This window comes from Corvus brachyrhynchos, unplaced genomic scaffold, assembly GCF_000691975.1.
Source record: "Corvus brachyrhynchos isolate BGI_N302 unplaced genomic scaffold, ASM69197v1 scaffold56, whole genome shotgun sequence".
Taxonomy (NCBI): domain Eukaryota; kingdom Metazoa; phylum Chordata; class Aves; order Passeriformes; family Corvidae; genus Corvus; species Corvus brachyrhynchos.
Window position 1 is genome coordinate 10295040 of NW_008238664.1, and position 20222 is coordinate 10315261.

A 20222-nucleotide genomic window follows, 5' to 3' on the forward strand; every position below is an offset into this window, starting at 1 on the left:
ATTAATACAATGCTGTAACTAACCATACAGGACATTCCCTTGTGTAATATTAGCAGTAGATTACTGCATGCTTAAATTGTTGAGGGTCTAAGTGATATATTAGTTTTATCAGTGATGAAAAAATGTGAAAGAATAAAGAGAAGAAGCTGAAAGTTCTAGGAAATGAGCAAAGATGTACATGTAGATGAATGATAGATAGGTCCATCATTGCCCGAGGAATTTAAATAGAGGTGAATTCCCTTCAATGAGCTAAAGCCCCACTTGCTCTGAGGCTCTGCTGTGTACCTGACAGGATCAGTGAGTACAGGCATTGATTCTAGAAATACACCAACTCCTGTAAAGGAAGAAGCCAAATTGCATTCCCTGAAGGAACCATATGCTAAAATATATGATACATGCTGGTGTCACCATCAACAACAGCCTGACAGGAGGGTGTGAATGTTCAATCTGTTACCCTGAAAGGCTTTGCTTTGGCTGTTTAAGGTACCTGTAACAAGCCAGCTCTGACACATCATGATTCAGGGCAAGAAGCATGTAGTGCTTGCTGAAGGAGACTCACCTCTTTATAGAGATGCTCTACTGGCTGAACTAGTTAGTTGAACTAAAGATGTACTGGAGCAAAAGTGCTTGGCATCCACTTAAGACACAATGTTCTAAGCCCATGGGGTTCTTGAAACAGGTCTTGTCAAAAGACTGATTTAGTTTTGGATAATAATGCATAAACATAAAAGATGTGCTGAGCTGCTATATTATTTCAACAGGAAGGTATCTTCTCCCAAAGATCTTTCAGAAAGTTTTGAAAAAAAGAGACAATTTATTGAAGTAATTTACATAACATGACTGACAGACCAGCTGTTAAAATCTGTAGAAAGACAGCAAAAGAATTGAACTTGATTTCATGTACAGCTTGAAAAGGTCAGCTCACAGAAGCTGGATGGCTTAGAAATATATCAAGAAAGTCAAATGTTGTCAGATAAAAATAGTTTTCAATGACCATCATAATTTAAAGCAGCTCCTGTGGAGTAGTTCAGTAAACTTGTTGCAAAATAGAGGTTCAATCCCAGCACATTTCCAGGAAAACCAGTGGGCAAAAGTGAAGCATTATTTTATTTTTTATTTCCCACGCAATCCCTTCCTTCTAGATCACACACAAGGTTATTTTTGTACTGAACTTTAAAAGGAAGCAAGTTATAATAAAAATGCCTGCTGTGAAATTTATACACAAAGTAAAAATAAAACTAAAATAACTAAAAATACTTGGTGTGTAGTCTAGAAAGAACTTTTAAGGAAAGGGGAAAAAAGATCAGTGGAACTGCAGGTTGTGGAGGGCATCAACAAAACACAACAGGTCAGCACATGCAAATGTATCAGGCTACATCTAACATCTTCACAGGCTGTTTTACGCAGCACTGGGGGGGAAGCTGTAAGACTGCACTATCAGGCTAAGTACAGAAGTTTGTTTATACCATGTCTGGACCTGCACAGAGCCTGCAAGAAGCCTCCCAGTGCTCCCAGTTCTGACATAAGCATGAACAAGGTCGGCCTGCCTGCCTCTAGGCCCACGGCAATATTTATCCATCTACTGGATATTCCACCCATACATCATTAAGAGCATAGTGCACTTCAGATTTGGATTTCTGTAGGTAACTTGCTGATACCCCAAGTTCCCTCCAATTTTCCTAGTGCAGTCTCCATTACCAGCATTTTTCAGATGCTGGGCTGTGCCTTCCTAGGACAGTAAAAATGCTCCTGGAAAAAAGAAAGATTAGAAATTACAGGTTCAATTCCATGTCAGGAGAGCCTAAGTTCACTTCAATTATTTAAGCTGGTTATGCTTCACAAGAACAGCATGGGCAGTACAGATCCCTAAGGAGAGAGACAACAAACAAGATGTTGGGATATGCTGTTCACTAGGACTTTTAAGAACACCAAAGATTAGCTCACTCTCTCTGAGAGAGGCAGTAAATGGGTATTATATGCTCAACATGTCCTCCATAATTTAAAATGTTCCAGGAAATGTGACTGTCAAAAAAGTTTCATGACAATGCCATTATCATTTCAATTAATGGCATAATGTTAAAATGCAGTAAATAAATGAAGATCTTGGGGGCAAGTCATTCAAATCCTACCCCTTCACAGGTGACTCACCAATCGAAGGCAAAAAGCCACGATCATAACCTGAAAACATAACCATCTGAATCCACAGGTCTAACAGACTGAGTTAACATGTTTGCATTTTTTGCTGAAACAAAAGCTTCAAAGCCATCACAGTGAAAAATTGTGACATAAGGACATAGTTTTTCAAAGTGTATGGTCGTAAGACCTTCTTCAGCTAAAATTCTGATATACAGGCTGAACACTTTGATCCATTCGCCAATTTCATCTCTGAAGTGTATCCCATTAGTTGCTAAATTAATCTCTCACATTTACCTTTTTTCTTTGGATTTCTTCCACTCATTTTTTCCACCTGAGAAATGGCTTCTTCCCAGCAGCTGTTGCTTGCCTGGATATGAGGCTGAATGAACTTTAGTTTTTGTTCCAGAACCTGATGGGCTTCTGTTGTCAACTCGGGTGTCTCCTTAGTGCTAACAAGCTTTTCAAGTTCATCCTCAAGAATTATGACCCTAAGTGATGAGGAGATGAACAGCAGTAAGTAATAATAAATATGTGACTTCACTGTTCTTTCAAGTATTTAACATAATATACTGTTATTTTCTTCAAGTTTTAAGAATCTAACTCAGTCAATTCCTCAAAGATGCCCCAAAATTTAAAAATTAAAATAATTTTTTCTACATCAAGATACATTGCTCACCTGCATTTGTTATAGTAATTCCTTTATGTAAGATTGAAGGAGTAGGAGAGTCTCAACTGTTTCACCAAGTGACAAATCTTTAAGGATATTTACTAGGTAGTTTATAAGGAGCTGAATGTCCTTATAAAGCATTTGGTATATTGCAAAACCAATGGAAGATAATGATGTTTTCAGATTTTTTATAAGGGAGTGACAAATGCAAGGCACAGTCTTAGTGCACTGCTTATCTTCAAATTTTCACCAGATACTCAGAGAATACCCAGGAAAAATATCAGATTCCATAGTAAACCAAGGATCTTTGAGCCCATACTGTGTAAAGATATGGCTATGATCACAAAGACTGTATGTATCTGCCTTTTTTGCTTTTAATTGGGGATACAAGCTGACAACCCAAAGAACTTCGAGTCCAAAGCCTTCTGCATATTCTGTTAATTCATGTGTAAACTTACTCATTGAGCAGTGCCTTGAGATGAAGCTGCAAGCTGCGTACTGCTGTCTGGAGACTGTTCAGCTCTCTGGACTTCGGCTTTGTCCTGGCTGGCCATTCCAAGCCCGACTGATGCTGAGTTTCGAAGTAGCAATAGAACTCGTAGCTCCTCTTGAGCTCCTCCAAGCAGGCGGCATGGGTGTGAGGTAGGCCCTGGGTCACATCGCACAGGATGTGGTGGGGCAGCCGCTCCGGGGACACCAAGGGCTTGGGGGACGCGTTGGCTGGGGAGAGCAGCAGCACCAGCCTCCTGAAGAATTCTGAACTCTGCCCTACCCAGAGCTGAAAGAGGACCTGCAAAACAGGGTAGGGTTAGCTCTGTGCACCTGGGAAGGCAGTCAGCCTCCGAAGTAAATGTACCATGGGAAAACATTCCTTGGCCAGCAGCAGGAACTTTGAAACACTGCAAAAATCTGCTGACTGTTTTTGAAGGGTATTCCAGAGCACAGGAGGTTCAGATCTTGTGAACCTTAGGTGACTGTTAATTCCTTGATGAAGGATATTAAATGCAATTATGCTCAGAAAGTTGTCGGAGTCCAAAACCTCATATTCTCATCAGCCAGTTTCATTATTTGCTGTAATCTCTACATACCCTACAGCTCATAAAGGGCTGCCAAAATTCCAGTGGCAGCAAAGACATTTTTCCCTTTCTAAGGCCAAGCTGTCATTTCTGCAGTCTAATAACTACTGCACTGCCCCACACCCAACCTTGAAACACAAGCCTAATTGCACTGTACTTCAACAAAAAAATGTTCTGCATCTGAAGAAACTTGAGCTGCTAACTTATTTCTTTTTTCAGCCAAAGTAAGAAATTCCACCAATACCACCAAGGAAGGAAAGGCTTTTAAGAAATGAATTGATTCACAATGTTACATATGGTACTAAAGAGGCCAGTCCATCTGGGAGCAAGGCAGCCCACAATTTCAATTTCTTGAGAACTTCCACTTCCAATGAAATGAAATGTTTTCTTATTTTAGAGAAGTTTGCTCAGTAGACCATGACAGAACAGCAGCACCTTTTATGTCTAAAATGAAAAGGAAAGGTTATGATACTTTTCTCTGCAATAATGGCCCTTATTAAAAGGGATCAGCTGTAGGTGATTATGAGGTGCAGACTGAAACTTGTTCGCAAGCATTCCAGACCAAGGAAGACAAAATATTTACTCACCATGTCAAAAATACTTGGATGCAAACTGATAAAATATTCCAAAAGAAATTTACAAAAGATGCTCATGAGAAAAAAGAATACATGAATAACATGAAATTAATTTGGGGCACACATGCAAGACTGATTTGGCTGGGTGCAAGAATACAAAGCAAACAAATGGGCAGCAATCTCTTAAGTGTCCCTGAATGTGTGGTGCTTTGGATAAAAAGTCAAGAGCTCATGCTGTAATAAGCACAAAAGAAGACCAATCCCTTCCACCAGACATAAATCACAGGCAATGAAAAAGCAGCACAAATAGTGGACTTCAGGAAGTGATAACAATAATCAAAAACCTACCTGAAAAAAGGCACGACGACAAGAGAAAAGGAAATTTCAGATGTATTTATGGTTGCAAGTAGCTTGCTCTGCCAATGACTACTGATGATTTTTGCTGACACACTCACACAAAATATCCAACTGGCTCTCCTCAGCTTAAACTGGTATATTTTTCTCAAGTGAAAAATTTTCACTCTTTAAATTGCTTTACTTCAAGGACAAACTAGCCAAAAGACACATGCTACATTTGTCATATGGCTTAGCATGACCTGCATTTTAGTATAAAGACAAGTTCTCTCAAAGTAAAAAAACCTGAAGAGGACTGCACATACATCCAAGGCTCACCACACAAGTATGTCCCAAGGTTATCAAAGTATTTTATTACCTACACAGGAATCTGCTTAGGACTGATTTATGTTAATTTAGCTTGGTTCAGCTATACCACACCCAGCCTACATTGCTGTCTGTTATGAGTTACCATAAATTGAGATTTACTAGTTGTGAGCTTAACTGTATCCAGAAAGCATCTTAACCAGCTTAACTAAAAGAGATTTCAGTTAAATTACTGCAAATTGCAGGTAAACAAAGACTTAATCTTACAAGCTTGGGCACCTCTGATTGGCTGCTTCTGCTTAAAAAGAAGTAGGTAAATTAGCAGGCTTACATGGTTGCAATTAGAACTTCAGCTAATGAAATGCAAGAAAAAAAATCCCAAAAGCTCCTGTTTATTGTAGCTCTTAGCTTACAGCTAATTAAACAAAGCCTCAAATCTTAGTAATCACTATTACTGATAGCATTTACTGTCAGAACAAAAGAAGTCAAGGTCTGTAAATTAGGAGAAAAAAATGCAACAAAAGGCAACCCCATAGAAACATAGAAGTCATACAATAATGGAATTTTCGATTAAAAAAACAATGTTAAAAGGGATCTGCCTTGGCAGAGGACCATTAGAGTACAGAAGACTTGCATTCAAATTAGATCTTCCTTCCAATTGACTCATGCAAATAAAAAATACCTAATATCTCAAAACAAAATAGATAAAAGGCCATTATATGGTTGTCACTCTGTTCAGTTAAATGTTTTTCAAAGATCAAAGAACCACACTGGCTGATGGCAGCAGGGGTCCAAGCTTATGATTTCTACTCCTCAGTGTGACTAAATGCAGCTACTCCCTTTGGCAATTACAACTAATTTGTGTCTTCTGATGTCTCTCTTTTTATTCACGTCACGAGACTAGATAAAAAAAGAAGAAAGTACAAATCTGGAAATTATTTTATTCAGCTGGGATCAGGTGAAATAAGAGAGCAAAAAACATGTTTAAGGGGATTGATCAAGCTGATTATAGAGCACTGACTTGAACTTCCATGATTTGCAGAAAAAATCCTCATGTTGTATTGAGTAACTTCTCTTTCTCTACATGCACAAAGAAATCACCTGAATGCTGATAAATGTAGAAACACATGATGAGAGGCTAATTGATTACACCTTACCCTCAGTTCAGTGTGTTGCTACAGGCTAGGATGTACAAGCCACAGGACTTCATGACAACAGAAAGATTTTCACCAAGAGCCTGCATGGATGCATTAAGTCCTTCTAGGAGAGCTTACCTTGAGTGCAGGCAAGCTGAAGCCATCAGTCAGATTGTGTGCCTCCTCTTCGGAGACCTGCTCTTCACTCAGTCCCAAACCCAGCTCCTTAAAGGGGACCACACAGATGTAGCTGGTCACGTTGTCACTCTCTGAGTTCAGAGGGTAGGTTTAGCTGGAGTTAAGGTGGTAAACAAAGCCACTTTTGCATTAAACACACAGAAAAGGAAAGAAATGCTTAATAAGGTTTCTTATTCCAGGCAATTTTTATGAAAGCACATACATTCATCCCAAATCCACCTGAATCCTGTCTAATTGAAAGTTTCACAATCCTTATTTGAAGCACAAGTTTTAAAGGCTCTTTTAAGGATGAGAGATAAGACACTGACAAAACACTGATGTCTAAATACAAACACATAAAAAGAAACAAAGTAGACTGACGAAAAATCCCTGCATCCCTTATGAGTGAAGCAGCTTACTTTTAAATACTGAGTTTCCAAGAGATAGTTCATGTCAATCTTAAACCAGAAATCACATATTTAACAGAGGAAAGAGAACAACTGTGCAATTTTAAGTTTTAAAGGTAGCCTGTGTTATAGACTAAACTCAGGATGTGAATTCGCTGAGAGTTCTGTCTGTGGATGGACTGCTCAGAGATCTTTACAGTAAAAGGTCTTTGACATTGCAGAAAGCTCTGTGAAGAACAGGAGCTCCCTGACTGTCATACCATTAACTTTATTGATTATATCACTGTAAAGACATTATGATCTTGGCAGGATGAACGGCAAACTGGTATCTATCAACACCATTCAGCACATTTAAAATCTCAGTAGGAAAATGTACATTTCTAGTCCTCAAAAATGCTTAAAAAGTAGGAAGCAAGCACAACATAACTGATACCAGAAGACAGATAAAATAATTCATAGACTAGGCAGCATTTATTTTAAAACAGCACTAATTTTAGGCTAACCTCAGGCTGGGGAGGAACAGTTCAAGATTTTTCCACATTTTCTGATAGTACCCCAGTCACAGAATAGTAAAATTCATTTTAAAACAGAAACCTAAACTTATGGCCATAAGTACAAAATGACATTTTGTACTTATATATACTTATAAGTATATATAAGTATATATGTACTTATATATATATTTACAAATACATATATTTGTAAAGCATTAATGAAAATATGGTCTCTTAATTTAAAGTATGAGTTTTTTCATTTACAGTTTGATCTAGAAACTGAATGCTCTCATTTCTTGCACATAAAGCCAACTAGAAGCACTTGTCTCTTGTCCAACTAATGTCTTCTGGGGAAACTACAAGTTCCATCCACTTTCACACCCAAATTTTCCAAGTGCTAAATTCTCAAAGGATTGAACTCGCAAAAGTGATTTCCTCAAGAGATGTTTACCAATTGAGTAGAAGAACATTGCATGAAAAAGTAATATTCTGTGTCCCAGGAAACAGTAAAGCGAAGCGTCCAGGATCTAAGCAAACACATTTCTCCCTCCTTTATCCCTAATGTCCAGAGGGGAAGAAGCCTATTAAGTGTTCACACAAAACCCTACAATGTAAATCAATTAGGATCAGAATATTACTGCTGTCACCAGCAGCTGGCTCACATAAATGGTGTCTATTCTAAATTAACCTGACAGCACGCCCAGCAGAGGGAGCACATAGGACGAGGATGGGAACTCCATCAGAAACTGAAAAGTCAGGTCAAAACCCTTCAGGACCACTTATCTTAGAAACTACTTGTACTCCTTGTTAGCCTTTTCCTGCAACATGGCATTTCCAACAGCATGAATGCCACAAAAAGCAGTTTGGACACGTGTGGATTTTTAAGTCATGCTAAAACTAAATTCCAGGCAACATCTCAAATGAGAGGTTTGACCAAGGAGCCACTTACCAATGCTGTGTCCTAGCCAGGGATTCCCAGTGGCCTCCTGCACCTCCTGCCTTGCCCTCCTCTACTGCAGCCCTTCCACTCCCATTTCTATCTGACAGATGAAAGCAGAGAACTGATCCCATGCCCCCATTAGCTTCCTAAGGACCAAACATTTAGAAAGTTTAGACATATACACACCATTATATACAGGAATGCACTTCCTTCGAGCACTTTGATCTAGTAGTAAATATTTTTAGCCCTAATGTCTTCCATTAAAGCCAAAATACAGTAATTATCTTAGATTAGTTAAATTTTTCTACGTCTCTGTGAAAATATTTCAATCGTTTAACTTGCATGCCTTATGAGCTTGAAAGAAGAGAAGGCAAAGCTACTTAATAATGAACTGTCAAATCCAGAATAAAATATCTGTACAGTGAATGTCTAACCTCTATCAGGTTAGACACTCTTATTTACCTATAGAAAAGCAAGAATGCTGATGTATCCCTGTATGTAACAATTAAACTTTTATACTTTAGTCTTCACAAGCACATTCCCATCTAAAAACCTAACACGAGGGCCTCACAGGATCCCTGGGAAATCCAAGCTGCTCTTCTACAAAATTCACACCTGCTCACCAGGGGTGAGCTAAGCATGTGATGAACTGGCTGGTCAAGGAAGAAATACAGCACTGAAAAATGCCCAAGTGTCTCTACTCAGACCTTTCAGCATGGGATATCTGATTTAGGCTTTTATAATCCCAAGAGGGTACTACTTTTTGTTTAACTTACTTCTTTTCTTGTGTGAACTTTCTCTCTCCCTAGTTAAAAGTTACATGTTTTTCTAACAGTTCATGATGCAATAACTAAACCTTTACAGAGGAGAAGGAACAAGTTTTTACTAGATTTACTACAGGAAATTTGCAAATTTCCCTGTGCTCAGTGCATCTCAAAGACCTAGAATGCATTTTATATGCATTCCATCCTAATGGGGTAAGGTATCACTCAGTTTAAAACACTGCTGTCCAATGTCTGGTTTTATCACTAATAAAAAAATACCGCTATTTATGCCTTGACAGCAAAGAACATCACCTTACAACAAAATCCAGGCTTTTTAAGTTTACACAGTCCAGTGCCCAGGTCCTACCTATCAAAATAGTTCAATGGAAATGGAGTATCAAACCATTCTGCATCAGATGAGGATGAGATTATTAACATCAGCCAGTAACATAAACTACAGAATTTCCTCCATCCAGCTTGTATATAATTACATCAGGTTCCCATGATGCAGAACCCACAAGGCTCTTAAGACCAGCATGCCGAGTGAAGCACTGCCTGAGTTACCACACAATTCAACGGAGGACAGTGCACGTTGAACAGCTGTTGAACTGGTCTGCACGACATCCTGTAAATACTTAACCCAAAGTGCCTAATTTCTAGTTTAGACTTTCAGCCACTGCATCCTACTGTGACCTTAGATTCTGAATTAAAAAGAGAAATACTCTTTTCTAATTTTGTTCTGTGACTTTGAGCAATGCTGACATGAACAAATCAGAGTAAGAATGATGTAGGAAAATGCTAAGTTGTTTCTGCTAGTACCCAACTGTCCCTCCACACAAAATGTAAGCAATATGACTTTCCATCTCATTAAATTACTGGTCCACCAAGTTTGACACAAAATGCCTGGTATAAGGCTAAAATGTGACTGCATATTTTCTCTTCTGCATGGGAACAAAATTTAATTAGGGCAAAATTATTTAACTGTACTCACTGAAGGAGCTATCTAATTAAAAGAGGGTACACTAGCCACAAGCAAATATTGCTGAACTTCTAGTTCTACTGAAGTGAGAATGATAACATATCAAGCTTATGTAATTTGTTTCACCATGAATAAAGCTGTGACCTAAAATTTTTAATTCTCTGTTCATCAGACAGATCTCTTTCTAATACATTTGAGATATACATTAACATAAAAGCTTAATTTGCTGCAAATAATTTTGGTAGAAGAAAACCAACTTACCTTTGAACACAGGAATATTGACTGAAAGGCCGTATTGTTCAGAGGAGAGGATATTTTGGTGCAAGGGAAAAAGATGGCTAAGAGGAATTTTAACCAAATTCTGAAGGCCTCTTAAACACATCATCAACACTTAGACCAAAAGCATAGGTGTCAATAATGAGACAATGTTTTCAGTACATTGAATCTTATCTCACACGGCACAGTACACAAAAAGACAAAAATTTTAAGGATGTTCCAAACCAAAAACGAGTCCCAATCTTGTTTAGACATGTAATTAGATACTGTATGTTTCTAGACATCCTGACACTAAACATTGGCACAACTGCAGGCAGGCAACGTGGACTACCTGAACTGGTGGGTTTTTACAGAAAGGATATTTTTTCAGCATGTACAGAGTAGCCAGTCTTGCAGCTCGGAAGTTGGCTCTGACAGATCGATACACAGCTTTCCGGAGGCCAATCAGGTGCTGACTAGGATGCTGTCCAGCTTTATTAAATGGGCAAGCGGCACTGACCCTGTCAAGCAAACTTGAAAAGTAAAATGTGATACAACTGTACAGATGTCCTAAAGTATTTTTAAAAAACAGTACATCAGTTTTCCTATTTCATTCTTTAGAAAGCTTTTTCAAATCACTAACTATGAAATTTTTTAAAAAATTGATCATATCAATGATGTATTTAATCAAAATTTCAGACAGCAGCCAGGATTCCTCAGTAGATAGCATGATTCTGTTCTCATCTGAGCCGTGGCAAAACTCCTGAGGACATTTATTTTCTCTAAAATTTTCCAAAATGGTACAGTAATGGTAGATAATGACAGACATACCATAACATTATCTCAATCAGAATACAAAACTATTCCAACCCCACTGTCAGCTTTGGAAATTTTAATAAACAGGTACTTAACATATATCTCCTTATATCCAAATTTATTTTTTCAATAATTTTTGCAGAAAAATATGTGCCAATACATAGCTTTTCATGCAAAATTTAGCCTTCCTGATGCAGAAAGTTTTCTAGGTGAAGAGAAGTATTGTTTGAGTGGTGACATAGATTTTATCATCATGCAATGAATGACAGCTGTGTTTGTGAGAGTCTTGGCAGGTAAACACATGAAATGTATACATCACACAAGCATATTTGAAAGTATATTTGGTATCCAGCTATTCAGGTGAATATACCATTTAAAAGAAACAATGCCATTTGCCTATTAGAATACACCTCAGAATGGCTTTAGCACTGTAAGAAATCACCTCATCTGGAAATACAATGAAATGTGAACTGGGTGAACATTAAACAGGTGTGTGGAACTTCAAGCTCCAGTTATATCTATTCATATGCACACTGAGGTCAAAGCTGTGACTGAGACTCCAGAAACAACCTAGGTGCACTCTACTTGCTGGGACTGTTTTTACTAGAATCAACTCAGGAATGAACGTAGTCTGACAACAGGACAATCCCTTGTGATTAATTAATTTGGGACTGGAAGCCTGCTTCTGCTCTCACCTTTCCCAGGGCACAGTGGTGATTTCATGTCCAGTCACTTAAAAGGGAAAAGCATACAGGGTTCCTGGTAAGTCTGAGGTGGGTTGCTGCGTTGGTAACTATTTCTGTAGTCCATCTGACTAAAAAGCTGACCACTGAGAAAATGACAGTCCTACTCCATGTGCTTAGCTGGACTGTGCTGCACATTGACTGGGAAGGGAAATAGCCTGTGGCCTTCGCTATCAAATATGAAAACCAGAGCAGCCCACCCAGTGAGTAAGGCTGGAACCATATATCAATATGTTTAACACCATTAACACAAGCAGAATCATGCCAAATATTGCTATATATTGAATATGCTAGCTGAAATACAATATAAAATATCTGCATGCCATTTAAAATTATGTGTTATTAAAATGGTTTATATGACATCTCATAACTACTTTAAAATCTAGAAAAAATAAAAACAAACTGTGTTCATTTCCATTTCTAAATGTAAATTTAAAATGCTAGCCTTGCTGTATCTTTCACTAGGGAACACAGCATGTAATGCAGTACATGCCAATCTCTAACCTTTCCCTAGCTTTTGAAAGTAACAAATGGAAGTATTTATGTATAAATGCTCACATCAGTTTGTAGGCTTAAGCCCCATGTGAATTGTCAGAAGCAAGCTCAAAGAAAAGGAGCAAAATTCTTCTACCGTAAAAGAGAGACACAGATTTATGTTCTACTACAGTGATGCAGACTTTTCCAACTCCTATAGAGAACACATATAGCGTAACTCATGCACAGCACGTACTGCCAGTATTCAGCAAAACAATCTGCTTTCCTTCTGGAATGGATTGATTCAGTGCTTTTTATAAAAGAATTTTTCCTTATTCTACTAATTTAAATTAGTAGAATCTATTAGATATGTCTATCTGTCAGGCATGTCATATCCCTAAATTCCTAGTGTTTCATTTATCTTCACAGAATCACAGAATGGTTTGGGTTGGAAGGGACCATGAAGATCCTCTAATTCCAAACCCCCTGCCATGGGCAGGGACACCTTCCACCAGGCTCCTCAAAGCCCCATCCAGCCTGGCCCTGAACACTTCCAGGGATGGGTCATGCACCACTTCTCTCCTGTGTCCCACCACCCTCACAGTCAAGAATTTTCATCTTAATATCTAATCTAAACCTGCCCTATTTCAATTTAAAGCCATTCCCCCTTGTCTATCACCACACACCCTTGTAAAAAGTCTCTCTCTTATTCTCTATGTATTTTAATTGGACTTACAAAATGTTACCAGCTTCGCATATCAGCCACAAGTAGCAAGAAGAAAAAAAGGTTAAGGGTGAATTTCCCCTTTACTACAGCTCCAAACCCATTTTACTGTATAGAACAACAAAATATTCATTAATTTTACAAGCCAAATCTTAAATTGGCTTTCAACTTTTAACAAGTTTATATAAAATTAATAAAAATTAATTAACATTATTAAAAACCTATTACTGCACTCTGGCATGAAAGCAGTTCTATAAAGAGCTAATGCACCTCCATATGTATTAAGCTCCTAGAGCTTAATTCTAGTTTAAAATACAGTAGAAAGGGAGCATTTTGGAAAAGAAGTTAATTTTTTTGGTGACAGGCAAAGGAAAAACACTTGCTGCTTATTGTTGCAGCCTTTCATTATGTATTCCTTCAGTCTGGTTTTATGATGTGCAAGACAATGGGCATACTTTCATTACCCTGCAGAACAGGCTTCATTTGGCTAATTGCAAATGAGCAATTAGACAGAAATACTGCCCTTCTGCCTGAGTAGAGCACTGCCCTACCTTTGCTACACAATTCCTGTAATCCAAGCTACCCAGCTGAGGTCTCGGCTATCTCTGCATCACAGAGCTGGTACCATGCAGACACATCTGAAATTCCAACAGAGTGCTAAACACTTCCAAAGGCCATGCTGGAATCAGAATATCCAGCTGTCTTTGAGAGCAACTAATATAAGAGAAGCCTGACAGGATTACAGAATCACAGAATAGTTAAGATTGGAAAGGACCACTGGAGGCCATTTAGTCCAAGCTCCCTGCTCAAGTCCTTAGTTCCTGATCTGTGTGGCTGCAGTCAGTTTTACTGGGTGGGAGGGGAATGAAGGCAAAAGGATGTTTGAATATTTGAGTATAGCACTCACTGTCACACAGTAGTAAACCACTTAACCTACAGACAACTGACCAAAACCTCATCTACCTTTTACAGAGACAGTCCAGTATCAACTAATAAGGGGCAAATAGAGTAGAATAAAGCAAAGCCATAGATGTTTCAATGGATATGTAAATTAGCCTATGGGAATAGCAATGGATGATGTAATGGGGAGGAAAACCAGCAGAGGAGCACCAGGAACTTCAGGCCAAAGCTGCACACCTGGACTTGCCCTGTCAGAGTTTAGCTAAGTACAACCAGTCGAAGTCTGAACTTGGTACTATTTAAATGACAGCTTCAATATATTTCCAGTCACAATATGGTCAATGCACAGGCCAAACTATGCTGAGTTAGCAGTACCTTAAAACAGCTGCATATGTAGCACTCACCAGGATGATGTACCTGACTGAAATCTCATTCCTTCAAGGATGTAAAATAACACAAGAGGAGACTCAGTAACTTTTCAAATGCAACCACTTCTATTGACATGAGACTCTTTCTAAACAGGCACTAAGATTTTGACAATGTTATGACAGGAAAACATTCTAAACTTTGTTCTGCTGAGGTTTACTGTAGAAAATTCTAGAAAAAAAAGGGAAAACTAGTGTTTTGGATCATACACAAAGAGCTACCCAAAGCAAAGAATTTCACATTGCCCTGTGCAGCAGCATCTCTTGCATATGTGGAGGAAGAAAAGGACACTCTCGAGTCAGAACTCCCTCTAGGCTGAACCAACCCAAAACTTGTACAGCACCGACTTCTTTATACTGTCCAGTTGTTCCAACGAGGATGCTGGCACACTCAGACTTCTCCCACTCCATCCATATGTCAAAGTCTTTTGAAAAGCTTGCCAAAGTTTCAAGTAAAGAAGCTATTAGATCAAGCATCAGCTTAAAGACCAGTCTGTTTTTTATTAATCTGTTATCTAAGATATGTAGTAAAAGAACAAGGCAGCAGCAATTTAGACATTGACCACAAGTTCGTTTGCTTAAACTTAGGCAAAAATCCAAATGTTTTTCTCATCTGTAATTTGGACAAGCCTGAACAATAATTTCTTTTAAGAACCCGTTTGCAAAGATAAGACTGCCTATTGCTCAAGTATATGCTTCTTCAGCAAAAAAACAGACCAAAACAAAAATCACATAGCTAGGCAGACTGAAGACATGCTTATGCATTCCAAAGGGAGAATGAAACATTTCTTCAATGAAGTACACTGAAGGTATCTCAAGCTAGAAAATTAATCCAAAATTTTAAGTCTGAAGTTGCAAACTTGCATGTAAGAACATGTGTCTGAATGTAGAATAGTTGGTCTAGCACAACTACTGGATAAACATCTTCTTGGTGCCCGCAAGGGAATTTTTGATTTTTTTTTTAGAAGTTGACTGTATTTTAGGTGTTGGTGTTTCCCACCTCCTTTAGCCTTAAGCAGAACTAGCACAGATCTGGATTCACCATAGGTGGTTACAATGCAAAAGCATCCACGGCAATGAGAGTGCACAGAAACAGGCCTGTTGGCTTTGGAGTCACTGCATACACTGAACAATTTCTGATGTCCTTTCACATAGCAAATAAGCAAAACTTACCAAATAACTACAAGAGCTAAATAATCAGAAGCACTTTTGCATCTCTTAAGTGAAAGAGAGCAAATAATTTAAGAATCTAAATGTTTCAACAATTGTATGCAAGAAAAAAATGTTAACTAATGTTAACTTTACTTGAGGTGGGAAATGATGTTTGATGGTCTTTGCTGATTGCTGTGTCCTCAGTACTTCAGACTGTTCTTTGTTAAATAAAAATAGAACGGTTTTCATGTCATCCTGTTTCCTAAAATATGAGTGATTACCTGCAGATCAGTTTATTTACATAGAATTGGTAATGTAAGAGAAAACTCTCTAAATGACTCCCCAAAATAGTTAACTAACTTAGTTCAAAGTCCATTTGTTCATATATTTCATTGCTAGCAACACAGGACATTTCGAAGGCATATGAGTTTTGTGAGACTTAATTCACCTTCAGGATGCAGGGTTTTAACACTGAGTTGTTAGAATTCATACTTCTAGTATGAATGGTAATTACACTATTTTATGTAACTGAAAACCTTTAAGTATTATGTTTTTCAGTAATTCCACTTGTTATGGGAGACAGTGTAATGAGACAATTTTAGACAACACCTGGTTTGAATGGATCTGTGTATTAAATAAAGTGAAATACAGACTCACAGGGTAAATCCTCTGGAAATTACTTCGGTCTCTTGAATGAGTCGCAGAGCTTTCCTCACGAGATTAGTGAAAGCTCGGCTATTCGCCACTGTTTCTTCCAGCTGGATACAGTATTTTCGCAGGGACATTTGCAGCTTGGCTGTCCTCCATGTGCCCCACACTCTAAAAACTGCATAGACAAGCAGCACTGGTCCGCACAGCAGCCATGATGATTCCTTCCACCACGAAGGAAACATAAGCAGTGCACTTACAAAGGCAAGGAACAGCGAGACATCCCTGCAAACAGAGACAGTATCACCAACCACACATTACTGAGGGCAAACAAGTGGGAAAATCACAAAGTTTTCAGCTACAGTTGAGATTACAACATCTTATTATGGGGCTTTTATGTAGGTCCTGAAGGGAGCTGTAAACACTGAAAACTACTCCTAGGTGGCAGGTTTAGATGAATACATACATGATATTACTTGGCTGGTATACTCTAAGGAAACCTTTCTTCAGCTTTTTTACAGCCTGAGTAGGAGAGTAATGTACCACTTTGAAAGGTCAGTTTCTCTTACACATATGACTTAAAAAAAAATAGAAAAGAAAATAAAAAAAGAAAAAAACCTGACTACTCAGCATTATAAGCCAGGGTGTGTAGGAACTGTAATATCTGTACTTCCAGGTTCAAGAGTACAGTAGGGAAGGGCATGTTTCTTTTGGTAGCAAATCCCTCAAGTAGTGCCAGCTGTATTTTTTCTAGAGTCTGACTCATTTAACTTGGACACCAATGCACCGCTAGTTTCTAACACAATTTTATAAAGATAGCTTGAATAATCATTTAAAATAATTTGGCACCTTTTGAAAATCCTTAAAGAATAGAGTTCCTAGTATCTCAGTTATTTCTCAAAGACATTTAAAAAGCTTATAAAGTTGTTACTTTCCTCTATAAAAATTCAACATAAATAAGTAACTGCTAGAAAACACACTGTGTTTCATATATATTATTACCCACTTTTGTAAAATAATCACAATCTTCAGAGAGATGGATGAGATACCAGCTTCAAGGTGCATTACAACTATAATTTTCCAGAATGTTTTCAATGAAAAACATTTTTTTCCATTATCCCTTAAAGCTGTGAATCCTGCATTTAGGTTCAGAAGTATTCACAAGGAATATTTTTCCATTTCTAAAATAAGACACAATCTCTGAGTTTCTATTTCCTGGACAGTTTTGTGGTCAAATTTCAACCAGCTTTACAAGTGTTAACTCTTTAGGGTTACTGACAGGTTTCAGTAAAGGTCCAGGGTTAAAATATTCCAAATATGTAACTACCTATAAAAGGGACAGACACAGTCTCTAACTTCCTTGGTACATTAAAAAAATAAAGTCCCACAAATAAAATAAATCACAGCAATGAAAGACTAGAAGGGATTCAAGAGCTCACTTTGTTCATTTTCAGCTTCTGGTTGGTTGACCCAGATCATCACAGACAGACCAAAGATGAAAATGGAGACTCCACAACCCATGCCATAGCTATTCCAACTCCTAAGTATCCTTAGAATTCAAAAGATTTCCCCCAAGTCCCAGTTTGAATCAGTAGCAGATTAATTGCATTATTCTTCCTCCTATCCTTCCCTTTTCTGAACAGAACAAATCATGACTGATCACCACCTTGTACACATTCTAACACTATTCACCGCAGCAATATGCAGATCCTTTTCTGGAGTAGTACTGCGTACCCAGCTATTCATCACTTGGCGTTTATTAACTTGACTTTTCCTTCCCAAGTGTAAACGTTTGTCTTTATTGAATTTTCTATCGTTTTCAAGGTATTTCTCCAAGCTAATGTTGACCTCTAGTCTATGAAAACACAAACTTGGTGTCATCTGGAAGGTGAACAACATTCACAAATTTTGTAAGTGTACTTTATCAGCTGAAAGTTAAAGAAACTGAATAATGCTAGGACCAGAAAAATCTGTTTCAAAAGTTCTCTTGTTTGGCAGAGAGCATCAATAATAACATAACTTAAACAGTTGAGGTGTGACTCTATAATAATTTCATCTACTTTTTAGTTTATGTATGAGAAAATAGCACTGACCCATATTATGCAGTATTTTTTTCTACTGATTCCCACATTTCCAAGCAAGATACTCTGTCAGAACAACCACTGGTGGTATTTTTTAAATACAGGTGGTAGCTGTTCAGATACTGCTGCAGTCAGCTCCTTCAGTATTCTTGAGTGAATTCCACAACTCTGCTGACTTCAATGCATCTTACTAAAATATTCTGTAGTTTATTCTTCTGATATTCTATGTTTGAAAATTAATTGCACATCCCACCTCACCTCCCCCCACCCACAACATATTTTATGAAGACCACACCAAAATAAACACTTTTCAATTCAGTCTTCACAATCATGTCTCATTTATCAAAATCACCTCTATATAGTTTCAGAAATTAATGAACTAATCAGCTATGTTAGTTCTTCCTTATGGAATATATCAGTTTGGGAGTATTCACTCATGCTCATGTAGTTATCTCAGATTAAAATTCACTCTTTCAACAAAATGCCCAATGAAAAAAAACATGCTTATACAAAAATCCGGGGACTATTAGAATAAAGACCCAAGGACGTGAGAAAAAATATAGTTACTTTAATGTTGCATTTTATCTCAAGAATGCACAATATATTTTTTGCTTTTTTCTCAGTGAATATAACAGTAGATATCCTCAATACAATACCAAATATTAGGAGTTGCTAGGGAGCGTAGCGTTGGAAGCTGCCTGTTTTCCTGTTGCTTACACTGCCCTGCAGACAGGATACTGGGGTCAAGGAATTCAATCAGTTCCACATCCTCCTGCAGCAGAACTTCCTGTTGCAGGATGGTACGGAGCGTGTCAAATCGAAATCCGACATCCTTACCACATAGAAATGGGCAGGAGAAAAAACAGGCATTAGTAAAGAATATGCAAATTCTTAAAATTAAGTTAGCAAAACAAGGAAAACACCCACACACACTACACTTTACTGACAACAATCTGTTCCCACAGTACAGGAATGTTTTCAGATATATCACAAGTAGCTACTTTTTTATTAAACTTGTTTAGCTTTAAAAGCTCACACACTACCTAGCAGTTCAGGCTTGCAGGATGCATCACACTGACTTTGTAATCTGACCTAGATAGTAACAATAACTGGAAACAGGCCACAGAGTATGCCAATATATTTGCATAAGAATCAGAGAGGTATTGTATCTATCAGATCATTAAAAAAAACAGAAAATACTTTTTTTAAAATGTCGTGACATCATTTATGTCATTAACAAACAACCAAAACTTAGAGAAAGAAAGAGAGATATTGCAAATTAGTCAACAAAAAGTCACTTGTGGACACTTAGTAACAGTAGGGTCAATGCACTGGACTGAAGCCCGAAGCCACGGCAGTGGAGTACTCTCCTGCAGGATTCTGTACCTTTCCCAAGGGAACTCAATCCAAGCATGAAACAGCATGGGGCTCCAAAGACCTCACACTTGCTAAACTCCAGATAAATTTCAGGGAGTTCCTTATTTGTGAATTTGATGCCATAAGCATTTGCTACTTTCTTCCCCAACTATAGCTCTTGAAGACAAATAGACAACTCTTGAAGACAAATACAACCATCAGAGAAGCCCCCTGAAATTGTCATTTGAATACTGCACCAAACCACAATTACTTCAAGTTAAGAATGCCATAACAAAACCCAGCGAACACTGAACATGTGCATCCCTGCATCTAGCTAATTACAGGAGAGAAAAGAGAATATTTCTGAAAAGTCTCTAATAGAAACTTCTAACACAAGTGTGACATTTCACAGTACAAAATCTGTTTCATTCTGTCACTGACAGAATGAGATTCTTTATGAAACCATAAGATAGCTAGTTTAGAAATTTAATTCCATGCACAGATGTCACCTCAGATAACTTTCATTCTACTTTTAATGGAAAACATTTGTTTCAGGACTGTGTGCAAGAGGAAACTCTGCCCTCCTCCGACGCATCCTGTGTCATTTCAGAACTCTACTGTAGTATGCAGCAGGACA

General features: G+C 37.9%; 1 protein-coding gene across 2 annotated transcripts in view; it reads right to left on the reverse strand.

The window, feature by feature from the left end:
* Positions 1-20222, reverse strand: part of VEZT (vezatin, adherens junctions transmembrane protein) — a 51277-nt gene that overhangs the window by 18503 nt on the left and 12552 nt on the right. Inside the window, exons 4-9 of one of the 2 annotated variants that reach the window (XM_017737859.1) lie at positions 18886-19061; positions 16158-16433; positions 10650-10787; positions 6389-6536; positions 3262-3593; positions 2431-2624 (exon numbers count right to left, since the gene is read on the reverse strand). In XM_017737859.1, the coding sequence (XP_017593348.1) occupies positions 2431-2624; positions 3262-3593; positions 6389-6536; positions 10650-10787; positions 16158-16433; positions 18886-19061 (1264 nt within the window). Of the gene's footprint in view, positions 1-2430; positions 2625-3261; positions 3594-6388; positions 6537-10649; positions 10800-16157; positions 16434-18885; positions 19062-20222 lie in introns of both variants that reach the window. The other variant, XM_017737858.1, reaches the window with a different exon arrangement.